The sequence below is a fragment of the Vulpes lagopus genome, chromosome 8, assembly GCF_018345385.1.
Source record: "Vulpes lagopus strain Blue_001 chromosome 8, ASM1834538v1, whole genome shotgun sequence".
NCBI lineage: Eukaryota > Metazoa > Chordata > Mammalia > Carnivora > Canidae > Vulpes > Vulpes lagopus.
The window spans coordinates 92612935-92640900 of NC_054831.1; the positions used below are offsets into that span (position 1 = coordinate 92612935).

The 27966-nt window shown below is 40.6% G+C and overlaps 1 protein-coding gene across 1 annotated transcript in view; it reads left to right on the top strand.

The window, feature by feature from the left end:
* The window catches only part of IL31RA (interleukin 31 receptor A), a 79026-nt gene extending 51764 nt beyond the window's left edge, over window positions 1-27262 (top strand). The window contains 10 exon segments of the mRNA XM_041767497.1: window positions 2578-2743; window positions 8675-8754; window positions 11447-11663; window positions 17601-17783; window positions 18685-18786; window positions 19613-19759; window positions 21741-21881; window positions 23942-24035; window positions 25163-25244; window positions 26813-27262. Of these exon segments, the coding sequence (XP_041623431.1) occupies window positions 2578-2743; window positions 8675-8754; window positions 11447-11663; window positions 17601-17783; window positions 18685-18786; window positions 19613-19759; window positions 21741-21881; window positions 23942-24035; window positions 25163-25244; window positions 26813-27262 (1662 nt within the window).
* Window positions 27263-27966: the final 704 nt, after the last annotated feature.

Here is a 27966-nt window from a genome sequence, read left to right on the forward strand (position 1 = left end):
CAGAACTCAGTTCTGACATGCTTCCTTCTGAGAACTTGAGAGAGGTACTCCTCCTCTGTCACTGCACTTAATAATACTCAGCACTGTCATTTAAAGTCATCTCTCCGTGCATTAGACTATAAAAAAATCCCAATATGTCCATATCAGGGAGACTTACATTTGTTTTTTTTTAATTTTTTAAAAAATTTATTTATGATAGTCACACACACACACAGAGAGAGAGAGAGGCAGAGACACAGGCAGAGGGAGAAGCAGGCTCCATGCACCGGGAGCCCGACGTGGGATTCGATCCCAGGTCTCCAGGATCGCGCCCTGGGCCAAAAGGCAGGCGCTAAACCGCTGCACCACCCAGGGATCCCGAGACTTATATTTGTATGATGCTGTATGGGTTGCACAGTGCTTTCTTAATACTCCAAGCTATTTAATCCTTGCATATACCTTTCAATGAGGCGTCACTATTATTTTTACAGATTAGTAAATTGTGATGTATAGAGCTTAAATCCCTTGTCCAAGATTTAAAGTTTTATAAGTTGCAAAGGTTTTCTGACTCCAAGTTGTCATTCACTTGACCATATTTTAGCAACCTCCAGACCATCTTCCTGTTGCCTATTCTAAGGAGTTTCCACTTTTATAAAATGAAACCATATGAGCACTCTGCCAAAGGATCTCGAGACTGTTTTAAGAGTTTGATTTAGGATTTGTACCAATAGTTTTGACTCATCTCTTAAAACATAAACACTTTGGGTGAGCTAGAATTTGGCACAAAGTATAGGTTGTTAGAAACAAACCTGATGAAGTTAACCTAATGAAGTTAATTAGTATTTTGTTAGGAGTCCTTGTCTGTGTTGAGCTGGGGAAGTTTTAGTTAAGCATGTATAGGGAGGATCAATTGAGGGCCAATTGATCTTGGACTTGCCTGGACAAAAAGCCAAACTAAAAGAAGCCTTTCTGGCAGGCACATTGTTTAAAAGACTGAGCAGATTTTTCTTTTTCTTTTTCTTTTTGCTTTGGGAGTAGGACTGGAAAGAACATGCTTGCATAGTTACATTAGAGCTCTCTAAGCTTGAATCCGAGGATCCCCAACATATAGGCCAAGTGTGTGCTTGAGGATACTAGTAAAGCAAGAGAAAACTTTGAAAGATTATTTTAAAAGAATATTACATATTTAAATGAACATAAAAGGAAAATAGAACTTTATTAGACTTCTTTGCATCTATTTTTTTGGTTAATATGGTTTTTATTTTGATTCACGTAAGGAAGGCACCATATGTATGGTTGGCTTTCTTCTAAAGGTCTTAATCTTGCTTCAACTCTCCCCATAACTAGGCTTAGTTGGGGAGGCTACACTCCCAGAGATGATGGATTATCCTAGGGACCCTGTTCTGCCATTGCACATTTCCAGAGGCTGTTGGAGGAGGGTGATCAGGGAACTTTGGATTTAGCTGTGAAACCTCTAGTTCCTACCTCCTTTTCCCAGCACCATTTTACTAGCCTGGCAGTACAGAAGTGTCTATCTGCAGCTGGGATGCTCAGCTTTTTGCCACACACACATTCTCATTTTGCTCAATTTCCTTTAGGCCCAATACCTATAATTATGTACTTATTTTCACAGCTGTTATATACACATAAGAAATGTCACGACTTCCCTCTCTCATAAGGTTTTATGGGACTAGTGGGCATACTCTCAAAATAGACATGCCTATTAGTGCAGTTTATTGATCAACTGAATATGAGTTTATATAAACGAACACCTAAAAGTTCTTATAGCAGCAACAGTGACCATGCTCAAAAACAAATATCCGAATTTTTAGTTTTCTTGGAAATTTGGATCCACAAGGGACTTTAGAGATTATATAAGGCAATTTTACCAATAAGGAAACTGAGGTCTAGAAAGGAAAAGTGATTTATTTACTTTATTTATTTATTTATTTACCTCTCCCCCTCCACTCTTTCAAGAGAACGTCAAAATGAATTCATGCTGAGATCCTTAGCAGCCCTATTGGTCACCCAAAGACCAGTAATTTGCTGTGGAAGATTTTGGTAAAGGGAAAGTGTCTAGGAGGGAGGAAATCTATGTTCTGATCCCAGTGTTGACCATAACAAACCCTGACATAGTCCATGGTCACTTAACTTTGTGAGGTCTTGCCCATGACCTGAGGTTGAACTTAATGCCACTAAGATCTCTGTTGCCTATTATTCCGTATATCGAAGTGTTAGAGTCACCTGCCATGTTTAAACTGAGGCCCAGGTTGCCCTGTGTCCCAGGACTCCACCTTGTATTTTCCAAAACAAGACTGCTCATTCACACCCAGCCCAGGGGCAGGAATCTCTGCTCTCCAAACTTGGAGACAGGAAACAGGGAGGGTGGTGGATGACTCACATCTGTTTAGGTGCAAATAATTCCTACTAGGCATGCGTAGAGGTTTATTTATGAAAATTATACTTTTTTAAACTTAAGGTACAATGCTTCTAGTTCTGAAAAGGTAAAATAGGGTTGGGGAGTGGAGAAGAAAAATAGAAAGATATCAGGTGGTCTCCCATCCAACTCAGGAACTCAGGGTCATCTCTGTCTTTTAGATGGAAGTCAACTTCACCAAAGAAGATATTGATAGAGATGAGACCTACAACCTCACAGAGCTACAGGCTTTTACAGAGTACGTCATGACTCTGCGATGTGCCCCGGCAGAGTCTATGTTCTGGAGTGGCTGGAGCCAAGAGAAAGTGGGAACAACTGAGGAAGAAGGCAAGTTGGTCCCTTGCAATTCCTTCTCTGCCTAGCACTTTTGGGTGGCCTGGGCCAAGCCTGAGTGGGTTTTGTCAAGCTCTGTACTTGAGAATCATGCGCTCTCACAGTCTGTATATTCCCTCTCCTCAGGGCACTCACTGTGCCCACCTGAGCCCACACGGTAAGCCAGCCCTCCTCAAAGGCAGAAGATCACATCTTTAATATTCTTAAAACTTCTTATACTATTTGTGAAGCAGTGTGATATTATTCAAAGGCATCCTATGATAAAGCTATATATTGTAAGCATAAGCCATGGAACTACTACTAAGAGATAAATAAAGGTATAATTAATAAGAAAAAAAATTCAGATTCTTAGTGATGGAAAGAAAAAGGACCATACAATGAATGAGCACTCATTGTGACTCAGGAATGGTCATTTAGAGCAGTACTTTAACTCTGTGGGCTTGGCGAAATCCCAGCCTGGCTGTGGAATGACTTTGGCTAGACACCTAATCTCTAAGCCTCAGTTTTCTCATTATTTATTCCCCTTTTTCATAATGGAATATAATTTATAAAATTGAGTTAAAATTAGTCCCTACTGTTTAGTGTTATTTTAAAAATTAAATGAAAGAATGTACTTAGCTCACAATAAACATTCAATAAATGCCAGGCTTTCTGTTATTTTTATAAAACCTCCTAGGAGCCCCATAAAATATGTGGAACCACCCCCATTTATTTGGAGGTGAAGGATCTGGGTTTCTGAAGTATTAGCAGATTGCTCAGAATCACTCAGCCTGTGTTCCCATTTTTTGTAAATCAAGAGTCTTCCCAATGCCTGTCCCTCAGTAGTCAATAAATGTTTGCTGAATGTATCAGTTTCTTATGGCCACTGTGACAAATTATCACAAATTTAATGACTTAAAACAACAAAGTTTTTTCTCTTACAGGTCTGGAAGTCAGGAGTCCAAAATTAGTTTCACTGAACTAGAGTCAAGTTGTTGGCAGGGTTGTTACCTTTTGGAGACTATGAGGGTAGAATATATTTTCTTGCCATTTCCAGCTCCGTGGTTGCCTGTATTCCTTGGTTCGTGGGCCCCTTCCCGCATTTACTAAACACATCACTCTGATATCTGCATCCATCATTACATTACTCTTTTTTTCTCCTCTTCTGTGTCAGATTTCTTTGTTCCACTCTTATAATGACCTTTGTGAAAACATTTAGGGCCCACCCAGATAATCCAGGATAATCTCCAATTCAAGATCCTAATGTAATCACATCTGGGCAAAGTCCCTTTGGCCATATAAGGTAACCTTTACAAATGGCAAGGATTAGGATTTAGATCTTTGGGGTACATTTTTCAGCCTGATACCATGAATGAATGAATGAATTGGTAGTCGAATACTTGGTATGTCCACACATCTTTTGAAATAAGGAGAAGAAATGCAAAATGCTAATCCTTCTAACTTTCTGAGGCTTTACTCACATTTGTTTGTAAGACACACAGGTTCTAGACCTTAAATTTCCACCACTCACACATTCAGCCATAATTTCAGTCATATTCTTGTAAGTCTTATTCAGTCTTACAGCCAAGTATCATAGAGATCTCAGGTAACATTTGCAGTCAATTTCTGTGCTCCTTGGTCCATATGACAATTTATTCCTCTGGATCTTGGGTGAGTTTCCTATGAGACCAAGTTGGTATTAACAGATGTTCAGCACATTTGCCCAGATGGTCAGATGTCTGGAAATAATCCAGTGTCTTCTGAATTTTGTAGCCCCCACTGGAGATGTCCATGCTAGTTCAATCTAAACTACCCTTTGGTGGATGTGGTTGCACAACAGTGGTTCATGAAGCACATGGGAAACTAGGCTAGATGACTTCCTGTTTTCTTTTTTTTTTAATTCACTTATTTGAGGTAAATATATATATAGAAAGAGTGAGTGCAGAGGCAGAGGAAGAGGGAGAAGCAGACTCCCCATTGAGCAGAGAACCTGATATGGGGCTTGATCCCAGGACCCTAAGATCATGACCTAAGGGGAAGGCAGATACTTGCCCAACTGAGCCACTCAAGCACCCAGGCTGAGAAGACCCTTTTCACCCCAAGACTCCATTCATCAATGTCATTCAGGCATCTAGTTTTCTATGCCAGGCTCCAGCAGTACAAGAAAAAGTCATAGAGAATCCCAAGTCATTATGTCTTTATGTACTTCTAACAGTACTACAAATGATAAGGCTATTTAAATTTTACATCAATAGAAATACAGAAATGATTAAAACAAAACTAGTCAGATTGTTGGTTCTTATGTAACTTTTGATTAAAATTACATACAATTTTTGGGAACTTATTTGCATTCTACAGACATCACCTCAAAGTGTCAAATGAGTACAGATATAATAGTTTATAAATACGAAACAGCACATAAGTTACCCAGCAAAAAAGAGCCCATTGGTTATAATCTATTGGAGTAGTCGTTGTATTTTAACTGAGCCCTCCCTTTTAAAAGATTAGAAGGCAATGCACGCAGTGTCATTGAGCAAAGTGTCTTCTGCCTTTGCTACACCTTTCAGCAGGCAGTCTAGGAGATTAAGTTCCACTTCAGGTGTAATTCTGTTTTGCACTTCCCTTCTCTGCACTGTAGCTGGCAGTCTTCTCTCCAGTGACCTTCTGAGGCCACTATGGCTCCGGGTCTTCAGTTAGCACATGACAGCCCAGCCACTCTCTCTTGTCAGCTTCAGTTCCATCCACTTGTTTTACTGCCAGAAACAAGATTTACCATTTCAGCTGATGTATTATTTTGGCTAACTAGGCTAGGGTTTGTTAGCAGAACACTAGATGCTGTCTGATAAATCAAACCACTTATTTATCAACGTCATCACTATAGAACTTTTGTTTTTGTTTCTCTTTATTTTTTCAGGATCCCAGTGAAAATCGATAAAGATGCACCCCCTGGCCCTTAGCAAATCCTGATTTCCCCTTTTCCAATTCATAAACAATTTGTTTCTCTATTTCACAATGGAATGCCAGTTGTTGAATACACATCACCTCAAACCATTTCTAACTTTGAAATTTTCTAAGTTAAATGTGAAAATTATTTATTTTCATTTGGATTTCCATAGATTGATTGTTAGGGTTATTTGCCCACATTTAAGCATATAGGTATCTACTATATGACACAGATGTAATTATATTCTAATCCTGGCTTTATTACCTAAAAGCTTATAACACTGAAAGAGGCTTCTCTGTGTTTCAGAAATAGTAATGATGATAGTACTCTACCTAATTGTAAGAGTGTCAAGGTTAAATGAGATAAATCAGGTAAAGTGCTTAGTAGAGCAACTATATACTATAAAATGCTAAAAGTTAACTATTCCTGTTATTGGTCTTCAGCAAGGGCACCAGGATGTGCCTGAGGTGTCTGACTGGTGGTGGTTGTCAGTCTGGATATTCCCAGATTGTAATGGAAGCAAAATAGTATCAGATTGTTGCTAATGGGTTCAAAGAATTGATGCCTTTGAATATGTAGCTGGAATTTTGATGGACTTGGAAAAATTTAATTTTGCTCTTTTACAATACAGAATTAGTACTTTTCTAACTTTGGTTATACTGCAAAGCCATTACTAGCTCATGGCTAATGGAAAATTGCTATTAATTGTAGAAGGTTTCCGTGCTACTCAGGCAGTGGTTTCAGTAAAAGCTGCATCTGTGGGAAGTCAGTAGCGAGAAAACTGTTCCTCTTTGGACTTTATCTACAGGAAATAGTGGCTTCAAGTGAAAGGAGAAAATATCTGATTAAATTTCTTTACCGTCATCATCTACTATAACCAAATGGCTGCCTGTGGGATAAATATAAGGAGAATTTCACTCATATTTCTAACCAAGTGCCTGGAATGATTGATTATATTATCTAATAATTTATTTTGCCTTTGTCCATCAGATGACTATTTGGAGCTGGATTGTAAAACACACTTTGCCTTTAGATTTTTTTTCTTTTTTACCCTCAGTGCTATTATCCCTGAGTCTGACTGAACATAACTGGAACGGAGAGACTCTGCAAGTGAGAGATGGAGTGAGAGTCCTTCTGATTCTGTGGGTTACCTTTGAAGATCTTGTGACTATGGAGCTTTGTTCTAAAGCTATCTGCTGGGAGGAACCCTGTGTTCACATCTCATTGGTTTGTAGACAGGTGGAAACCACCCTCTTGTTCTCTGTCTGAGAATGTTAGCTACAGGCTGTCTTCTGATTTCTTTATTGAAGAATCAATTTGAAGATACTGATATTGAAGAATATCGATTTCTTTGGGAAATCAGAAAACTTCTGACAGAGCACATAAGACAGTAAGACAACATCTTAGTGGAGCACAAATGAAGTTATGTTTAAAGTCTAAACAGTTCTAATTTCCTGATATGCAATTTAACATAGAGTTACAGTAGATCTCATTAAGATTGGGTCCTACCAGTTAAGCTGTTTTACCCGCACTTTAGCTTCTGTATGAGTAGTTGTAGAAACGTGGCTCTCCATTAATGATAAAACAGGCTACTGACTTAATTGCCCTTTGGCTCATTTTTCTACGTTATGAAGTTGTTTTCAGTTGAAGTTCAGCAATTTCACCTTAAGACACCCCGTCTCCCAAAGTGTGATTTCAGATACTTGAAAACAGTCTGGCAGTACTAAAATAGCTCAGATCTTGGCCTGAGTAGTTGACCCCATTCTCTGAAGACCTACTTACTTAGCTCAGATCTTGGCCTGAGTGGTTGACCCCATTCTCTGCAGACCTACTTACCTTATCTTCAGCCATGTGGTTTCCTCAAGAAAAATTCAGAATTCATCAGCTGCATCTTCAATTAGAGGCATTTCCTTCCTTCTCTAAGTTACAGGCAGTGCACTAGCTTTCTGGACAGGTCTTTAGAATTCTCTGTTTTCTTCTCATTGCTAAAGTGCATAGGTCATTCTTAAACCAGAAACTCAGGATTTTGAAATTATCCCTGTGTGGTTAAATCATCAGAAGCTAATACAACTTGAACTGTATTGTCTTGGATTATGTTATTCACTGGAAAAATGTACAAATCAGGTTTAACATCATGCCCTTGCATTTTATGGAACATAAATATGAAAAATACATATGCCATTTTTTGTGCTTTTGCTCAACTGTGATGGCAGACATTGAACTTTATGTTACCCATTTTTTGAGAAGATCCCCATTATAAATTCCATTTATTAATTCATTCCCCTAGCCAGAAAATACTTGCTCCTTCATATGGTTGCTTTTTATCAGCCTATGAGAAACGTGCAATTCAATACAATCTTTTTGGCTTTTTCTGCCACGAAGATTGGCATTGAATTTAAAGCTCAGGGAATGACCTAGTAAAGATTATTTCTTGGCTCCGTTCTTCTTTAATTCTTTCTTATATTTTATAACATTTTAAGTATACAGTTTTATCCTTTTTGGGAATCAATCTTGGTCTCTCTTTCTCCCTTCCTCCCTCTCCTACTCTCTCTCTTCCCTACCCTGAAATAGCATATATAATATAATATATCTCTATCTATGTGTCTATCTCCTTATCAGTTATTTCTGTCATTCTTAGCTTTAGCATATGTAGATGCTTTATCTTAGAGGACATGAGATGTTACATTTCAATCCGGATTTCAGTGATAAGTTATATTACAGTAGTACCTATTGTATTTTTCTTTTACCTTACATTAAGTCAACAGATCTGAGAGCAATTTTATTTTTTACTTTTGGTTGATGTCAATCTTTTGGCCACAAAATGAAGACATCATTGGTTGTTGCAATGCTGCCATCCCTCCACCGATCACTTTTCTCCTACTGGCTCCCTCCAGCAAATCCTTCCTAACTGCTTTTCTAACAGGCAGCCCAGCTAATTTCCCCATATTTTGTTTCAGCTCCCTTCTGTCTTATGTTGACACCCCACTCTTGTTTCCTTACAGCACCATATGGCCTGGATCTGTGGAGAGTCCTGAGACCAGCCATGGTTGATGGAAGAAGGCCAGTGCAGTTGATATGGAAGGTGACTTGCTTATATATATATTTTTCTGTTTAAAAACCCTTGGCCAAATAATAATAATAATAATAATAATAAAATAAAATAAAAACCCTTGGCCTTGGGATGCCTGGGTGGCTCAGTGGTTAAGCATCTGCCTTCAGCTCAGGGTGTGATCCTGGAGTCCTGGGATTGAGTCCCATGTCGGGCTCCCTGCATGGAGCCTGCTTCTCCCTCTACGTCTCTGCCTCTGCCTCTCTCTCTCTCTCCCTCTCTCTCCCTCTCTTCCTCCCTCTCTCTGTCTCTCATGAATAAATAAATAAAATATTTAAAAAAACAAACCCTTGGCCTTTACACCTCTAAGAACTAATTCTTGAAATTTACCTCCTGAATTTCCTTCCCTCAAGGCTTTATAATGCCCCAAATCTTACTATGGTTTTCCATTTCCCAAAGCCACATAGGTCATCTTATAGATGGCCTAAATGTGCATTATAGACCCCGTCTCCTCTCTTCTTTGGTCTTAAAAATTAACATTTAGGACAGGTACAAAGTTCAAATGCAGGCAGCACCTTGACCTTCTGGGAACACCCCCCCCCCCCCCCCCCGCAACCTGCTGGCTACATTAGAAGGCAGTGTAAAATTGTATAGTACCCACCCCGACATGGGAGAAGAACACCAACTTGTGGTCAGCTCACGTCCTCATGTCATTGAAAACATATATTGTATATATGTCCCTTTGAGCACTGGTATAGTGGGGTACAAGGACAGAACAGGGGCCAAATGGTCCTTTCTAGGATAGAGGCCTGGGATGGAGGAGCAAAGGAGAAAGTGGGGGCATCATGCAGAGAAAAGAAAAAGAGGTAGGATAAAGGAGAGAAAAGGAGGGGAAGAAAGAATAAACAGGAAAGGAAAGAGACAAATATGAGAAAAAACAACCCAGCCAGGAGCCAGCAGATTAAAAATGGGAGAGTTTGGGAGAGGAGAACAGAGGGAGGAGAGCGGCGAGATGTCAGAATTCTTTAGTCGTGTCCAGAGTTCTGGGAATACTCATCATATTATTTCACACTTGCTAAAGTCCAGGCAAGTTTAAAATCCTTCTGGAAATGGAGAAATCACCTGCTTTATAAAATTATATTCTATTTCCAATTATGTCCTCTACTTTCCCCACTCGCTTCAAACCCTAGGGCTATGGGGCGCCCTCTGGTTGCAGAGGCAGCAGGCCAGGGAGCACACAAACAGGGACACTGGGAAACCTTTGAAAATCAAGATTGTGAGAATCCCAGATGTTGTGTTTTCTTTCTCAGTGATTAAGTGTGGAAACAAATCACTCAGTCAACATATTTTGGGGGAAGGAGAGCAAACAGTGGCACATATTCCATCTGTGGTCAGCCACAGAGTGTTGGGTCAAGTAGGCTAACATGTGAGGCTGGTGAAATGGACTTGAATACCTTCCTCTTTCTCCCCCTCACCTGGGGAGGTCTTTCTTTTTGCCTCAGTAAGAGATTTTTCTAAGAATTAAAGTTATTTAAAAAGATTGAACCAAAACTGAATGGTGGTTATGATTGCACAGGTCTAAGAATATACTAAAAAAAAAAAAAAATCCCTAATTGTATACCTTAAAATAGTGAATTTTGGAATCTCTGGGTGGTGCAGCGGTTTGGCGCCTGCCTTCGGCCCAGGGCGCGATCCTGGAGACCCGGGATCGAATCCCACATCAGGCTCCTGGTGCATGGAGCCTGCTTCTACCTCTGCCTGTGTCTCTGCCTCTCTCTCTCTCTGTGACTATCATAAGTAAATAAAAATTTAAAAAAAAATAGTGAATTTTATGGCATCTGAATTATATCTTAATAAAGCTGTTGTTTACAAAAGAGAATGCATTGTCCTAAGAGGTAAAAACCTCCCAGTCATTAGGAAGTTTCAGTCAATTTCTGAACTGGAAAGGCAAAGGGACAAAGTGACTTCTAAAGTCCTGTTTGACCTTACATTCATTTTATTCCATCTGTGTGTGTTATCAGTAACATAAAGTGAGCAACTAGAAAGCCTTATAGTTCCTGGGAAATACTCAGCGTGCTGATCGCTAAGCAAAACATAAGGTTAGTAGGTTCAGGTTCAAGGCTGAAAAGAAGAGTTTGGCTTGGAGTCCCTGGGGTCACCTTAGGCTTCTCACCACAGATTTAGATTGTCAGGGCAACCCTGAATATTTTAGGACTCTTAGCTGGGATTTCTGGTATGCCTGGTCCAGAGAAGCTAATTCCTTTCTCAAAGAAGGAGGCATGCTGCTTTTTATGCAGTAGCACAAGTACTTTTCAACCCTTGGAAGCTTCTAGACAAGAGATGACCCAGGGCCAGAACAGAATTGGGATTCTTAGAGTGAATGCCTCACATTTTTAGCTTATACTGTCCTATGCATGTGGTAGAAGGGAAAAAACAAGATAAGCATCAAAAGGTTATGGGGGTGACTTGCTTACATTGGCTTGGACATTCTCTAGTTAAAACTGCCTCATGGAATTAGACTTTATCAAATCTCTTTTGGCCCTTGAAGGGTTAATATCACAGCACAGATTGTGCTGTTCATCCCAGAAAGGTGATGATAACCTAATTGTAGTTTAGCACCTAATAATTAACATTACCCCGCACCCCTCATCCTCACCATTTATCACTGTCTCAGTGCTTGTCTTTTCTTGTTTCTGGCAACATGTTTTGTTTCCTTTGGGTTCAGAAAGCAACTGGAGCCCCAGTCCTGGAGAAGGCATTTGGCTACAACATATGGTACTTTCCAGAAAACAACACTAATCTCACAGAGACAGTAAACACCACTAACCAGACACATGAACTGTATCTGGGAGGCAAGACCTATTGGGTGTATGTGGTTTCTTATAATTCTCTTGGAGAATCTCCGGTGGCTACCCTGAGGATTCCAGCTCTTAATGAAAAGAGTAAGTACAGTGTAAACTTCTTACTTAGATGCCTTGTCCCAACTAGTTGGCCAGGAAGTCCACTCAAGGATGGCTATTTCCCTCAAGTCAAAATGCAAATGAAGTGGAAACCTTTTAGGTTATGGTGAAGAAACCAAAATCTTGTGGTAATTAATGAACTCTTGAGATACAATTCCTTTAGAACAAAGCCTGTGTTAAAATCTGAGACTTCATAAAGTCATATGAGACAAAGTCATACACCTAGAAGTTCTACAAGCAGTTCATATTTGTTTTGGTCTGAGTGAGCCATATAAAACTGTCAGATAAATCATGTTTGTCCTCAGTGGCAGAAACTTCTCTTTTGAGATCTCCTTCTCACAGTATTGACCATATCCCAGCCTTTGTCTGCTCACTCTTCTGTGTTCTTTCTTTTCCCTTTTCCATGTGACTACTCACTTGGGAAAATTTCTGATGTTTGTACTTGTCAATTAAATGCTCATTATTGCACTGGGTGTTATGCTATATGTTGGCAAATTGAACTCCAATAAAAAAATATACAAAAAACCAAAAATAAAACCATTCAATTTAATTGAAAAAAATTGCTCATTATACTTTTGGTTAAGCAGTTTTATTTAAACATTTTGCTGCTCCCAGGCAAACACATATTTTATATTGCATATTGGAATAAAATACCTTCTTTGATTCTTATTCAAGGAATTGCAGGCAAGGGATTTCTTCTTTCTTTTTGTCTATAAATCTTACTGTTTCTTATTCTATAGATTTTCTCATTTATTTTGTTTATTATCTATCTCTCTGTCAGTTGGATGCAACTTCCTGAGCACAGAGATTTTTTTTTTTTAAATTTATGATAGGCACACAGTGAGAGAGAGAGAGAGGCAGAGACACAGGCAGAGGGAGAAGCAGGCTCCATGCACCAGGAGCCCGACGTGGGATTCGATCCCGGGTCTCCAGGATCGCGCCCTGGGCCAAAGGCAGGCGCCAAACCACTGCGCCACCCAGGGATCCCCGAGCACAGAGATTTTTGTCTGTTTTTCTTTTCCTCCTCTTCCTCTTTTTCATATCACTTCCCCCATCTGCAACACCTAGAACAGGCATAGAGCAGTTGGCATTGAAAAGGTGCTCAGTAACTATTTGTTGAAACACATCATAGTTAGATAATGTACTCTCCAGTTTCTTACCTCTCTTTATATAGACCTAGACTGATTCAGTCCTTTGTATTATCAGCCCTAGACTTGTTTGTCTATACTCCCTTCTTTCTCCTCACCTCAGACTTAACCCATTTCTTCCCTTTTGCCTCATTTTAGAACTCCTATATACAGTTGACCCTTGAACAACATGGGTTTGAACTGAGTCCACTTAAATGTCAGTTATTTACAGTACAATACTGTAAATGTGTTTTCTCTTACAACTTTCTAAATAACATTTTATTTTCTCTAGCATACTTTATTGTAAAAATATAATATGGAATACATGTAACATACAAAATATGTGTTAATCCATTATTATTAGTAAGGCTTCCAGTCAATAGTAGGCTATTAGTAGTTAAGTTTTGGGGGTGTCAAAAGTTATACACAGGTTTTCAATTGTACATGGGGTTGGTGCTCCTAACTCCCATGTTGTTCAAGGGTCAGTTATATACAAAATCTGTGTTTTGAGCCACAGAAATCTAGATACCATAAAACGTGGGCAAGTTATCTAACGTCTCTAAACCTCAGCTACTTGTGAAATGGAACTATTATATAGTAACACCTCCTTCACAGAGCTGTTGTGAGGTTGAAATGAGAGTGTGTATTTAAAATAATTTGCCTAATGCTAATTATTACTATTTTCATTCCTTTTTAAAAAAGGATTTTATTTGCTTGCTTGTTTGTTTATTTGAAAGAGAGAGCGAGAGCGCGGGGGAGGCCAAGGAAGAAGGAGAGAGAATGTGAAGCTGACTCTGTTGAGCACAGCCCAGTACAGGGCTCATTCTCACAACTGCAAGATTATGACCTAAGCCAAAAACCAAGATTTGAATGCTCAGTGGACTGAGTCACTCAGGCACCCCACTATTGTCATTCTTAATAAGATGTCTGATTGATTAAATTTTTATTAGGGAGGGATTATCAACTTAAAAAATACTACAAAATCTGATTTTAACTAAAATTAGGCTAAATTCCCATAGAGTTTTTAATTTTTCCCAATTCAGAAGGTACTTGCTTTGTGGCAGAAGCATCAGTGTGATCCTCAGTTATAATGGTCCCAGACCAGAAGTGGGCAAGTTACAGTTTATGGACGAAACCTAGCCTGACATCTGTTTTAGTAAATAAAGTTTTATTGAAACACAGCCACACCTGTTTGTTTACATTTGTTTATGTCTCCCTTTGTGCAACAGTGGCAGAGTTGAATAGTTGTGACAAAGACCATGTGTCCTATAAAACCTAAAATATTTACTATTTGGATTCATACAGAGACTGTTTAAAGACTACTGTTTTAGACATATAAGAAAGTAATGCTTTACAGAACTTTGATTAATAAGGTAGAGTCAACTAGAGAATAGTTATAATAATAATAATTATAACAATCACTAAGAACACTAAGTGTTCACTAAGAACAATCACTAAGTAAGTGTAATTATCATATACTGTCTATTAGTATATGTCACTCATTGTGCTAAGATGACATAGGTTTATTTAATGTTGGCTGTGAAATGGTCCATGAGGTAGATGCTATTAGAACCATTTCATAGATGATGAAGCTGAGATTCAGGAAAGCTTAGGAATCTGTCCATGACCACTCAGGTAGAATTCAAACCCAGGTCTGCAGGTTCCAAGCTTGTACAATATACTTTATTCAGAATCTTGGACTTGATGCTATTTGACACTGAACATATACCTCTGAAGGCCTCCATTTTTACCATCTTTAAAATAAGGGTTTGGAATAGATAGACCTTCAGATTCCTTCCAGCCTGAACTTCCTTTAAGTTTTAAAGGACCTTAGCCAGCAGGTGGCTCTGGAGTGATCTGAGGCAGGGCCCAGAAGAGCACAGCCACTGTGTGATGGGGGATGAGAGGTGGTCAGGACTCTTGGGGCAGAGCGGAGGGTAGGCTCAGACAGCTAAGGTGAGGCACTGAAGCACCCAGGGCTGTCCTTGATGGTCCACAGTGACTGCCTTCATGTAAACCGCAAGAACTTCAAGGTGTTAGCCGTCAAAGCTCCTCCCTCTTTCAGGAAGAATATGGATTTTTCTACTGCACCTGCGGGTATGTTGTATTTGGAGAAATTGTTTAGAATGTTCTCTTTTTAAAGATTTTATTTATTTATTCATGAGAGACAGAGAGAGAGGCAGAAACATAGGCAGAGGGAGAAGCAGGCTCCCTGCAGGGAGCATGATGTGGAACTCCATCCCAAGACCCCAGGATCATGACCTGAGCCAAAGGCAAGTGCCCAACTACTGAGCCACCCGGGCATCCCAAAATACTCTTGTTGAATAATGGAAGGATTCAGGAGTTACTTTACATAAAGTGGAGTGATGATTTGGAAACTTCTCTTTCAGCACCCTTGACACAGTTGACTTATGGCTTAATTGAGCCTTTTCCACACCTCCCATGGCCTAGAGACTGGGCTAGTCCCTTCATTCCTACAGTGTGTTTGGCTCTTTCAACCTGACTCCTGATCCTCAGACAGCCAGTGTTGGTAAAGTAAAGGAGTGTGGGCTTAGGAACCAACACTCACTCCTGTGTTCAGGTCAGGATTTGTGTGCAAGTAATTATTACAAAAGTGCCTCCAGGGAGTCCAGAAGAGGATGTAAAGGAAACAAGGCCGGGGAAGGGGAGTTGGCCAAGCCAAATGTGCTATGTGATTTTCCCAGGGCTGCTGTAACAATGTACCATAGACTGAGTGGTTTCTCATAACAGAAATTTATTGTCTCATTGTTTGGAGGCTAGAAGTCTAAGGTACTGGTAGGGCCGTGGCCCAAGGGAGGATCCTTCCTTCCTTCTTCCAGCTTTTGACAGCCATAGGCTTAGGCTTCGACAGTATAACTTCAGTCTCTGCCTGGATCTTAACAGGGCCATCTTCCTATGTCTCTCGGTCTCTGTGTTCACATTCCACTTTGGAGGACACCAGTCCTATTGGGTTAACTACTGACATCTGCAACAACCTGATTTCCTGATAAGCTTACATTCTGCAGTACTGAGGATATCTTTCTTTGTGAGGGACACAGTTCAACCCATAATGGGTACAATCTGTAATAAAAATCTTAGGAAGGGTGGTCCAGCATGACCTGCAAGGGGACTTTGGAGTGTGGAGTTATATCACACAGTTCTTCCAACCAAAGAGAACACACAAAAACAGTCAGAAGGAATTGAGAAGATCAGGGAGCATGAACAACACCTGCTACAGGAGGCTAGGGAGGGTTCCAGAAGCCTTTTAGTCTGACTGGAATGGTAACAGGATACTAGAGGTTATGAGCAGATGTAGGGGTGATAGAAGCTCTAGGGATCACATGGGGTTGATACCCTGGCCCCCGCCCCTCCTCCACCTCACATTTCCTTTATGCCTCAGGTGCATTTCCTGACCCTTTCAGGCTGACAAATTACCTGGCCTTGTTTTTGGGACTAGCAGTTGGAGTGTCTCATAAAGGCCCAGTTTGGGAAAAGATTCATAAAGTGTAGCCTTCAAGAATAGAAGCTTCAAAATACGCACACAGCTGTTGGGACATGTTGCCTAGCAATAGCAGGATTCAGCACTCCCGGACCCCTCCCAAATTCCTATACTTGGCCTAGGCTTCTAGCTTCAGAAGTTTTCTGATTTTTTTTTGTTTTTGAAAGACACTGTCTACTGTCTTTATCCAGGACTATCTTTAATGTTCATTGAAGTATACTTTCTGTTAATTCCAAGTTTGAAGCCTTAGGCATGTGGCAAGGAGCAGAGAAAAGGGGAGAGTGGCATCCTGTGATCTTCTGGGCCCCACCCCTTTGTGCCATGCTTCTGTACCACACTGCCCTCCAGTAGTTCTCCTCTCTTTTGCTTATTTAGAACATTTTTAGTAAGATAGCTCTCTGGGCAGCACCTGGGTGGCTCAGTTGGTTAGGCATCTGCCTTCAGCTCAGGTCCTGACCCCGGAATCCTGGAATTGAGCCCTGCATTAGGCTCCCTGCTCAGTGAGGAGTCTGCTTCTCCCTCTCTCTCTCTGCCTCTCCCCCTGCTTTGCTCTCTCTTGCTCATTCTGCTGTCTCTCTCTCAAATAAATAAAAAAATCTTAAAAGAAAAAGATAGTTCTCTGATTCTAATTAAATCCTAGGTATTGTATTTAAACTCACATGTTCAAATTTCTAGTAAAGGAGTCCTTGTTGCCCGTTTCCAGACATGAGATTTTTTTTTTTGTTATGCTTGTAGAAAATGTTGTCATTTGCATATCAGTCCATACCTAGGTGCTTTGGAGAGTGTGTATGCATCTTTCTGGTACAGATACAATTCTTACCACCTTGGGGATAGGAATCCATAGCCAGGTTGTGTAGGGCCAGCCTAGACAGTCAAAATTTGAAGCCACCTCCCAGGTATGACTGTAGGGACACCATCTCCCAGCTCCCAGACGTAGAATTACTGATACCTGAAATTTTGTGAAGATTCACTCCTTGTTTCAGACTTGCTTCCTTTTACTTGCACTGACATCTGTGGAAGGTAAGTCTTGTGAGTCTAGTGAGATCCTTTCTTGGAAACAGGTAAATTGTGGGGACATAAGGAAAGATTAAGAAGGTAATTAATCATCAAAGGTGAGGTGCAAGGAAAAGTGATACAATACAAAGGATGGAAACAGCACCATAAGGGATACTGCACTGGAGATCTTGAACTTTGACCTTCTTTACGATTTGGGCAGTGAATGGATGCCAGTGTGGTTATTGCATTTGGAGAATGAGTTGAGCAGCTTTCTATTTTCTTTTTTCCTTCCCTTAGCATTTCAGTGCATTGAGGCCATGCAGGCCTGCCTCACTCAGGACCAGCTGGTGGTGGAATGGCAAAGCTCTGCTCCAGAGGTGGAGACATGGATGGTTGAGTGGTTCCCAGATGTGGACTCAGAGCCCCCCAGTTTTTCCTGGGAATCTGTGTCTCAGGCCAGGAACTGGACAATCCAGAAAGGTAGCCATCGTGGATCTCATAGTCTCCCTCTGTATAGGATTTGGTTTCATTTCCATTAGTTTTAAAGTCTTTAGCTTTGACTTCAAAGGTGTAGATGTGGCTAATAGTGTTTGACACAATGAGTGCAAGCTTAGTGAAGTGACATACTTCTTGGCATTTTCCTTAGGCTGGGTTGGGAAGCCATGGGTATCAGACCAGGTATCTGGCCCATTTCCAGGTGGAAACCACCATCAGAGAATCCTTCCTGGATTCTTGATCATATAGATGACACTAGAGTTTGTATCCAACCTGTTCTGTCCAGGCTACCCTTTTAGTTGTGGTTTCCTGTTTAAGATCTATGTCCCTTCTACAGGAAATAGCCTTCTTTTTCAAAAAAGTCCGTGCTCCTTGAAAGACAGATGAGTGAGGCTTCACCCTCCCAATCCTGTCAGCCTAACCATTTCTTAATACTTGATAGCATCCATATAAAGAGTTACACTCTTGCAGAGATTCAGGCAGACAGAGGAGCTGGAATTCATGGTATCTGAGTTCTCAGGGTGACATGTTGTTAACAGAAGGATTACATTTTATTCTGCTGTGCTTCCAAATCGTGTAACAAAATCCACGATGGAAGAGGGACTGGATCTCTTACGTTTCCCTTCCTTGATGGTTCTGTCATCTCATCAGAGTGGCACAGACTTAATTCCAAGAATTAATTTTAAAAGCTTAGAACTGGAATAGGCATTGGAGACCATCCAACCTAATCTCTTTATTTTCCAAATGTGGTACCTGTAGAGAAATAGAGTATCCTTCCTAAGTCATAGCTGTAACTGGGTCTAGTGGTTCTTCTCCTTTGCCAGGCTCTGAGCTTAAGACTTGTTCTCTCTCTCTCTCTCTCTCTCTCTCTCTCTTTCTCTTACAGATGAATTAAAACCCTTATGGTGTTATAACATCTCTGTGTATCCACTATTGCGAGACCGAGTGGGTCAGCCATATTCCATCCAGGCTTACGTCCAAGAAGGCAGTATGTATGGAAAAGCCATGTGAGCGAGTAAACACTGGGGCCTGTCAAACATCCAGATGAGGCTATGAATGTCTGTAGCCCATTCACAGTTGCCTCAGTGCTTAGCTGTGCTGCACCTTCAGCTTGTAAACTACATATTCTTGACATAGTGTGGGCAGGCTGTAGGTTCACTGAATTTCAAAGCTGGGGTAGAAGTTAAAGACCATCAAGTCCAAGTCCCTCATTTTACAAATGGAATATCAAGGCTCAGAGAGGTGAGATAGTTTGCCCAGCCTCACAAAGGAACTTTGTGCAAATAGCGCTATAGGCAGAAATAACGTTTATTTAAGAACAAGTTAGGGACTTTACAGATTTAAATCATAAGTCGGAGATGCTAAAAAAATTTTTTTAATTGTGTGGCAGTAATCAAGGTTTGTACTGATGAACTGCTCAGGCTTTATTTTTATCTTTTAGTAGTTAACTTTTTCCAGATTCAATGTGAGAAAATAAATACTGTCACTCAGATGTAACCCATGGGGACATGTCCTTCAGCTATATTTGATAATAGTGATTAGTGATATGAATGAAAGCTGAATGCCAACTGACAGTGAGGGCTCTGCAAGAAAGTACTTTTTTGTAGGCCTTTAATAGTGCTTTTATTCTGTTCAAGATGGATACTGCCAGAAAACTGTGTTCCCAAACAAGGTGATACATTGTGTCCCTACTCTGCCCCTACCTTCCACCTCTGGCACCTGTTTTGCTTTGAGTACTAGCCAGAACCTTTGTGGAGAAAGGATCTACTCAGCTGTGATTCAGTGTTTATTGGTTTTCTCCCTGTCCTGTAAAGTTCCATCAGCAGGTCCTGTGACCCAGGCGGACAACATTGGTGTGAAGACAGTCACAATCACATGGAAAGAGATTCCCAAGAGCAAGAGAAATGGTTTTATCAAAAACTACACCATATTTTATCAAGCTGAAGATGGAAAGGAATTTTGTAAGTGTGCTTGTAGACAAGTTGGAAAACCTCCAAATCCCAAGTAGATGCTATGGATACACTTGCCATAAGGGCTGGTGCTCAACAGTCTGCATGAGTCACTTCGCTTCTTTGACTCTCTCTGATAATGAGACCAAGAGCACCTACCTCTTGAGTTCTTTTGGAGTCAAATGAGAGTGAAGTGATAGTATTTAAGCATTCTGTAGGAACCACAGGAGTTGATACAGTTTGTCCTTGTTAGGCTGTAAACAAGTTGGCCTCCTGGGAGCTTCCCAATCATTAATGCAGAGTGGGGTTATCCTGGATTAAAGAGTAGAGTGGTGGCACTTACCTCAGTGCAGGACCCATTATCCTGACTCCTGATGCCCACTGCTAAGTCATACTTTTGTCTTGATCCACAATATCTACTCACATCCTAAATTCTGGACAAGGCTTGGATTCCTATTTAGGCTAACATTTTGTTGTTGTTGCTGTTGTTATGGTAAAATACATATAACAAAATTTACCACTTGAAACATTTGAAAGTGTATAATTTAGTGGCATTAAGTGTATCAGGAATGTTTTGTGACCATCATCTCTATCTGTTTCCACCTGGAATAGAAACCCCATACCTATTCATCAATCACTTCTCATTGTCTTCTTCCCACAGTCCCTGGAAACCACACAATTGCTATCTGTCTTTTTGGTTTTACCTAATTCTGGCTATCTCCTATAAATGGAATTATACAATCTGAGGCTTTTTGCATCTGGCATCATGTTTTCAGAGTTTATCCATCATGTAGATTGTATTAGTATCTCATTCCTTTTTATTGCTGAAGAATATTCTATTCTATTATCATTCTACATTTTGCTTATCCATTCATCAGTTGATGGGCATTTGGGTTGTTTGCACTTTTTGGCTACTGTAATTAGTACTGCTATGAACATCGGTGTGCAAATACTGTTTGAATCTCTGCTTTTAATTCTTTGGGGCATATGCCTATGAATAGAATTGCTGGTCATATGATAATTCTAGTTTAACTTTTTGAGAAGCTACCGAACTATTTTCCATAGTGGCTGCCCCATGTTACATGCCTACCAGCAATGGATGAGAGTTATAATTCCTCAACATTCTTACCAACACTTATTTTCTGTTAAAAAAGTTATTATGGCTATTCTAGTGGGTGTGAAATGGTTTATCAGTGTGGATGGTTTGTTTTGTATTTCCTTAATAACTAATGATGTTGAGCATCTTTGCATGTGCTTATTGGCTATTTGTATATCTTCTTTGAAAAAGTCTTTTCAATTTCTTTGCCCTTTTTACAATTTGGATTGTCTTTTCAGTTGTTGAGTCATAAGAATTTTTAAAATATATATTCTGGATAGAAGTTCCATATAATATACATGATTTGCAAATATTTTTCTCATTCTGTGGTTTGTCTTTTCACTCTCTTGATATGTCTCTTGAATGTCTTGTTTTTTAAAGATTTTATTTACTTATTCATGAGAGACACACACACACAGAGGCAGAGACACAGAGGGTGAGTCAGGCTCCTCGCAGGGAGCCTGATGTGGGACTTGATCCCCAGGCCCAGGATCATGCCCTGAGTCAAAGGCAACGCTCAACTGCTGAGCCACCCGGGCATCCCTCTTGATAATGTCTTTTGATGCACAAAACCTTTTAATTTTGGTGAAGTCCAAAATTATTAATCTATTTTCTTTTGTTACTTATGTATTTGGCATCATATAGAAACCACTGCCAAATTCAAGGCCACCATTTACCCTATGTTGACTTTTAAGAGGTTTATGGTGGTAGCTTTTTATGTTTAGGTCTTTGGTATATGTTTATAGGGTAATTTTAAGCAGAGCATGGATAGAGAGATTGGGGTATGCGATGGACTGGCTTGGGAGTACAGGTTCCATTACTCTTATTTTACTGTTCTAAAGCACAGTTTTTACTTGGGCTTGGATATTGTATTTGACTTCTATATTTTTCCTTTAGCCAAGACAGTCAATTCCAACATCCTGCAGTACAGCCTGGAGTCCCTGACACGAAGAACCTCTTATAGTCTCCAAGTCATGGCCAGCACCAATGCTGGGGGAACTAATGGCACCAAGATAAACTTCAAGACATTATCCATTAGTGAGTATTTCCTTTACACCTTGGCTAGGTCTTCCTGGCATTTCCATTAGGCCAGTTAAAGATGGTATTTGCCAAAGGCAGGGGGAAGCCTAATGAAGAGGAAGTATATGAGTGAGAAGAACCATCTGCCCTCTGGCTCATTGACCTTTCTGGAAGGCATATGGGTGAGGAGAGAGCAGGCACACTGAGAAGTGATTTTGAAAAGACAGGTCCTTTTGCTCCTTCTTCATGGATAGTCCCATGTCCTCTTGAGGAGAGGGGATCAAGTTAATTCCAACTTCACTGTCAGTCCAAACCAGCCCCTGCTTCACAGCTGTCCCCAAGGTCATAGTCACCAGTTTCTGTGTGTCAGAGGTTACTGCACAGTGGGGCCTTGGAGGGAAAACCTTGGTTGAACAAGCACCATTGTCCCACAGGAAGGAACTTAACCTCCATCACTTGTGAAGATTTTTGAGCAAAAAAAGTACATACTATGTTCTACTTACCAGCTTTTACATGAAAAAATAGAAATAAAAATTTAGTAAATAACAAAATATGAAATATAGTGTTATAGGATGGTTATGGGAAATAATCAAGAAGAAAAGAAGATGAGAAGAGAGATGAAGAGAGAAAGAAGGGGAATGAGAGAAACAGAAATATGTTAATTTTTTCAAGTCTTTGAGGGGCAGAGGTTTGATGTTAAGGATATCTAGAACCGTTTTAAGAACTATTTATATTAAAAGTGAAGAGACATTGCCAATTTTTGCAGTAAAAACGGAAAACAATCTAGTTTAAGTTCTCTCTCTCTCTCTCTCTCTCTCTCTTTTTTAAGAGAAAGTGTAGGTGGAGGGTGGGGAAGAGCAGAGAGAGAGAGAGAGAGAGGGAGAAAGAGAATCTTAAGCAGGCTCCATGCTCAGCGTGGAGCCCAACGTGGGGCTCAGCTTCATGACCCTGAGATCGTGACCTGACCGGAAATCAAGACACCCATCCCACTGAGCCATCCAGGCACCCGTGGTTCAAGTACTCTGGAAAGCCTCTTACTCAACATATTTTCAAAAGAAAAATATCTTTAAGGTTCTGGAAACTATAAGTATAGTATGTGTATTTATACAGAAAACATGTTCTGTCTTTAAGGAGTAATACTGCCTTTTCGGAGTTCTTTTTGATATTATTCTTTAGAATCTTTTAAAATCATACTGTATTTTCATAGCACTAGGCACAGATTACATTATCTGCTAGAATTTTCTCCATGGGTCAAATTTAGGCAAGAGCCTACCTTGGAGCCTCAGTATTTTTTACACTTGTCTGCAGATTGCAGATCTCTCTGCTTCTATCTTTATTCCTCTGCAGTCTATTCTCCACACGGCAGTCAGAGTTTAAAACCCTAGCCTTCTGCTTGAAACCCACCAGTAGCTTCTGTTGGGTTTTAAATATGCAAATACCTACCCATAGCCTTCAGGATCCTTCATGAGCTTTGGTTTATTGAACTCACCTCCTACTGCTTTCTGCTTCCATCTGTGCTCTCTGACTTCTTCCTGCTTCAAGGCTTTTGCATCTGCTTTTCCTTCTGTCAGGAATGCTTTCTCCATATTTTTGCATGAATGGTTTCTTTTTATTATTAACATTAGCTCAAATTTCACCTCTCAGAGAAATCTTCCTTTGCCAATATGGAAAGTTACTAACTGTCCTTCCACATTCATTTGATCATCCTGTTATATTTGAAATAACCTTTTTTTATTGTCTGACTCCTTGTACCAGAATGTAGAGTAGGGATCTTGTATTTCTTGCTTATTGCTGTTTGTTTTATTACCCAGAATAGTGGTTGATAAATGGTAAGTGCTCAGTAAATATATACTAAATGAACAAGTTGGAGAATAAACTTGGTATTATTCAGGCAGAAGAGAACTGGATGAGGAGCCACAAATACCATGTTTCTTTTTATAAATAAATTTTAATTGAATTGAAAACTCCTAAGCAACATGTTGCTGAAACTACTGGAAGAAAAAAGATTAATCTTTAATTTTTGTCAAGAAAGTGAGGAGGCCATCCTTTTACTGACTTTTGTTCTCTTATTCCCAAAGGTGTCCTTGAGATTTTCTTCATAACTTCTTTGGTTGGAGGTGGCTTTCTCATTCTCATCATGTTGACAGTGGCATATGGTCTCAAAAAACCCAAGTGAGTTTATAGGCAACAGCACATACCCTCAAAATCAGGGATCAAAAGGGGTGGGAGATGTCATAAGTGGAGACGGTACTCTATTATTAAGAGGGTATTGATTCATTTATTAATCTGGTACATATATACTGAGTTTATTATATGCCATAGCCTGCTTATCAGAATTCTGACCAAACAAGATGACTTTCACTTCCCACAGCCCCATGCAGCAGGCTTACACCAGGGGATTGCCAGCTGCCCCATAGGCTTTATCTTCTGTATCTGGCATCTGAAACTAAAGTTAGGGAGAAGGTCGTTTCTCCCAGTGTCTGGCAGCAGCAAGAGGCCTTAGGCCACTAGCTGCTTTTCTAGGTAGAGAGGGAACATACCCATGGAATTAGAGCACTGGCCAGTACTATGCCCAGCATAGACTTGCTCCTTGCTCGTGGTGCAGTGTTGGAGGCCTGGCTGCAAAGACATTTGTCCTGCCTGCCTTGGCCACTATGGAAAAGGAAGCTCATCTTCAGAGTCTTGTGCTTTCTCTCCCCAGAGAGCCTCATGCTATCCTGCTGGTCAAGGGCTTCCTCCCCAGTAGACCTCTCTCTCCAGAACTGCATAGTTCTGGGCGTACTCTGCCACGCAGCTGTGCTTGGTTATAGTTAAATGAATGTCAACCTCATTTCCCAACTATAGGTAGAAACCAAGTGACCAGCCAAACTCTTGTACATTTTCTATGTCTGACAAACTCCCAGGTGATGCTGCTGCTGGTTGAAGCCACACTTTGAGAATCACTGCACTAATGTGTGGGTATTGTATCAGGCTTCGAGTGGTACTCTTCCTGGAGAATACATCTCAAAGACATGGTTCTGTGATGGTGTGATTTCCAGCATCAGGACCAGTGGTAGAAATGCAGGGGCAGGGGAAGGTAGAAAAGGTGTCTTTCCATCACATCCCATTGATGACTTGCAGTTTCACTCCCCAGACTATGTGTTCTCAGTTTCTGTCAGGAGGTCAGAAGCCTGCCATTGTTTTAACAGGGAGCCATACAATTCCCCGGAGCAAAGCTTCCCTCTTCTAGCATAGCCAGGCAGTGTAAGTAACATACTTCTTGAATTCGCTTCATATTTTAAAATCTCATTTCTTATTAGCAAATTGAAGCACCTATGCTGGCCTGATGTCCCCAACCCTGCTGAAAGCAGTATAGCCACATGGCGTGGAGATGATTTCAAGGTAAATGCATCTGTTCTTGTTAAGGAAATCATTGAGCAGGCTGGTTGCAGAAGACAAGGAAGGGCGATGGAGGTGGGGAGGAGTCAGTCCAGGGCTGAGATTTGTACAGCGTTCACATAAACAGAACTTGAGGTTTAAAAGTTCCAGGGTATGGCTGGCGTGACAGGTGGAACCAGCCTTCCTGAATCCACTTTGGCCTTAGTCCTCTTGGACCAGCAGAAAGGACTTCACTAGGCTCAGAGGACCTAGTGTGTGCTGGGGATGGAGCTGGTCTACTGGGGATGGCACTGAAGGACACTGGCCCTACCCTGAAGGGACCTGACTGCCTAACTGGGGAGCAAAAGAAAGCCTGGCTATAAGATTCTAGGCTATTTAAAAAGCAGTCAAGAGCAAGCTAATCTAGAGACCACCAGAAACTGTTAGGGGATGTTGACATATGAAGCTGTCCAAAGGCTCACAAGGCTGCCTCCAGTTGTTTTTCCCAGTTTGGAGGAGTTACAGCCAGATTTTAACTGGCAGTCGGGTTTTTTAGTGAGTTATCCATAAGTAGAAAACTTCCTTTCTTATAAGTTTTTAAATTGAAAACTGTTTTGGAATTTTTAAGGTATAATTTCTTAGTAAAAATAAGCCCTTTCAAATATAGCCATTAATTTAATTATTGAAAGACTGTTTCTAGTATTTCTTTTATTTTTAAAAAAATTTCATTTATTTATTCCTGAGAGACAGAGAGAGAGAGAGGCAGAGACATAGGCAAAGGGAGAAGTAGGCTCCCTCTGGGAGCCTGGTATGGACTCAATCCCAGGACCCTGGGATCATGACCTGAGCTGAAGGCAGACGCTCAACCACTGAGACATTCAGGTACCCCTGTTTCTAGTACTTCTTGATGCAGGAATTTTTAGTATTAGCCCTTGTTTCAACTCAGAAATATTTTCTAAACATGGACATTTTAATATTTGTTATTTGTTTTCTTCTCTCCTTTATCATCTCTGTGTTACTCTATTTGCTACTTATTAAAAGTTGTGAAGAGAGTAAGTGAATTTATAGGTAATATTGTCTGATGTTTAAAATGCTTTTTTGTATAATATAGGGCTGACTTCCATAGCAAGCACTTATTAATCACTCACTGAATGCCAAGCATTGAGCTAGGCTCTGGGGACACAAAGATGACAAAGACACTGTCCCTGCCCACTTTTGATTTTCTGGTGATGTTGGGTAAGGTCACTTGTCTTCATGATTATAGTTTTTCATCTGTAAGAATTCTAATTTTGATGCTCCCATCTCAACTAGAGTTTTGTGAGCTTATGATTGTGTAGAAAATATCCTTGAGCTCTCTAGAAGAAAAAAGTTGTTTGAATATCATATGCTGTTTCTCAGGAGATGGGCCAGTCTTGCCAGGCTCCTATGGAAGGGCATATGGAGGTGATTAGCCGTCACTTCTGGTCTCTAGAAGGAATGTAGGGGGAGCTGGTCAAGAGGTTAGACATTGGTAATCCCTAACCTAATGAACTTTAGAATACTTCATGTGTATTCCCAAATGATGATAGGGGGTGTCCCTTTCTTTTTTTCAGGATAAGCTAAATCTGAAGGAGTCTGATGACCCTGTGAACATGGAAGAAGATCAGGTTCTAAAACCATACTCTGCCCCCACTGACTTTATTGACAAGTTGGTGGTGAACTTTGAGAATTTTTTGGAAGAGGTTTCCACAGAGGAACTTGGAAAGAGTCAGGAAAACATTTTGAAAGAGGAAAAGAATAAGCATGTGACTTCTCCATATTGCCTTTATCGTCCTCCCATTTCAACCGAGATTCCACAGAGAAAACCCCAGCAGCTGTGTTCTAGAATACCAGAGGGGACCTGCTCAGAAACCAAAGAGCAACTTTTCTCTTCTGTTCAGAGTTTAGGGCCAGACCATCTCTGTGAGGAAGGAGAACCAAATCCATACTTGAAAAATTCAGTGACAAGCAGAGAATTTGTCATGTCTGAAAAACTTCAAGACCAAGCCTAAAGAGAAGTTTAGCGTTGCTGTGGCTTGAATCTCTCTGGGTCTCAGTGTGGGTGACTCTTGCAGAGAGAATGTATCATGACTTGCCAGAGAGCTTCCTTGGCTGTCTCCCCACCCTTGCTTGTGTTAGAGAAACTCTCACATACCCCCACGGGGCTTCTTGAGCTTGGTTGGCACAGCCATGTACCTTGCCTGAGAAGGGGTGATGATATGTCTGAGCACGTTCCCCAGGAAAAAGCAGTTTATTTATTTTTTTCAATTTCACCCTGAGGCCTCTGAAACTGACTTTAAGGAACAATGGGGCTTCTAAGATGGATATATCTGGCCTTCCCTAGGAATGAGGTCATTGTCACAGCTTTTGCTGGAGCTACTCCTCAGAGTTCCAGCAGACTTTCCCGGTTGTAAGAGGACAGAGGTCTGGTAGGAAGTGAGAGTCTCTCCTTATACCTTGATCTCCCCTGAGCTCTGGCCTCCACCTCCAAGGCAGCACTGAAATCTCACTTTTGAGATTTTGTTTGTCCCTCAATATAGAGGTAGGGGAAATGGAGTGGCCTTCCTGATGGTGTGCCTGCCTGAGGTTTCTTATTAACCTCATAACATCTCAAGTGTTCTGCAGCAGTACCTCCACTCAGGATTCTTGCCAGTAGCTCATAGCACATTGGCTGCTGGTTAATCAAGGAATGTGGGGAGGTCTCAGCAGGGCACTGGGGAGTAGACTC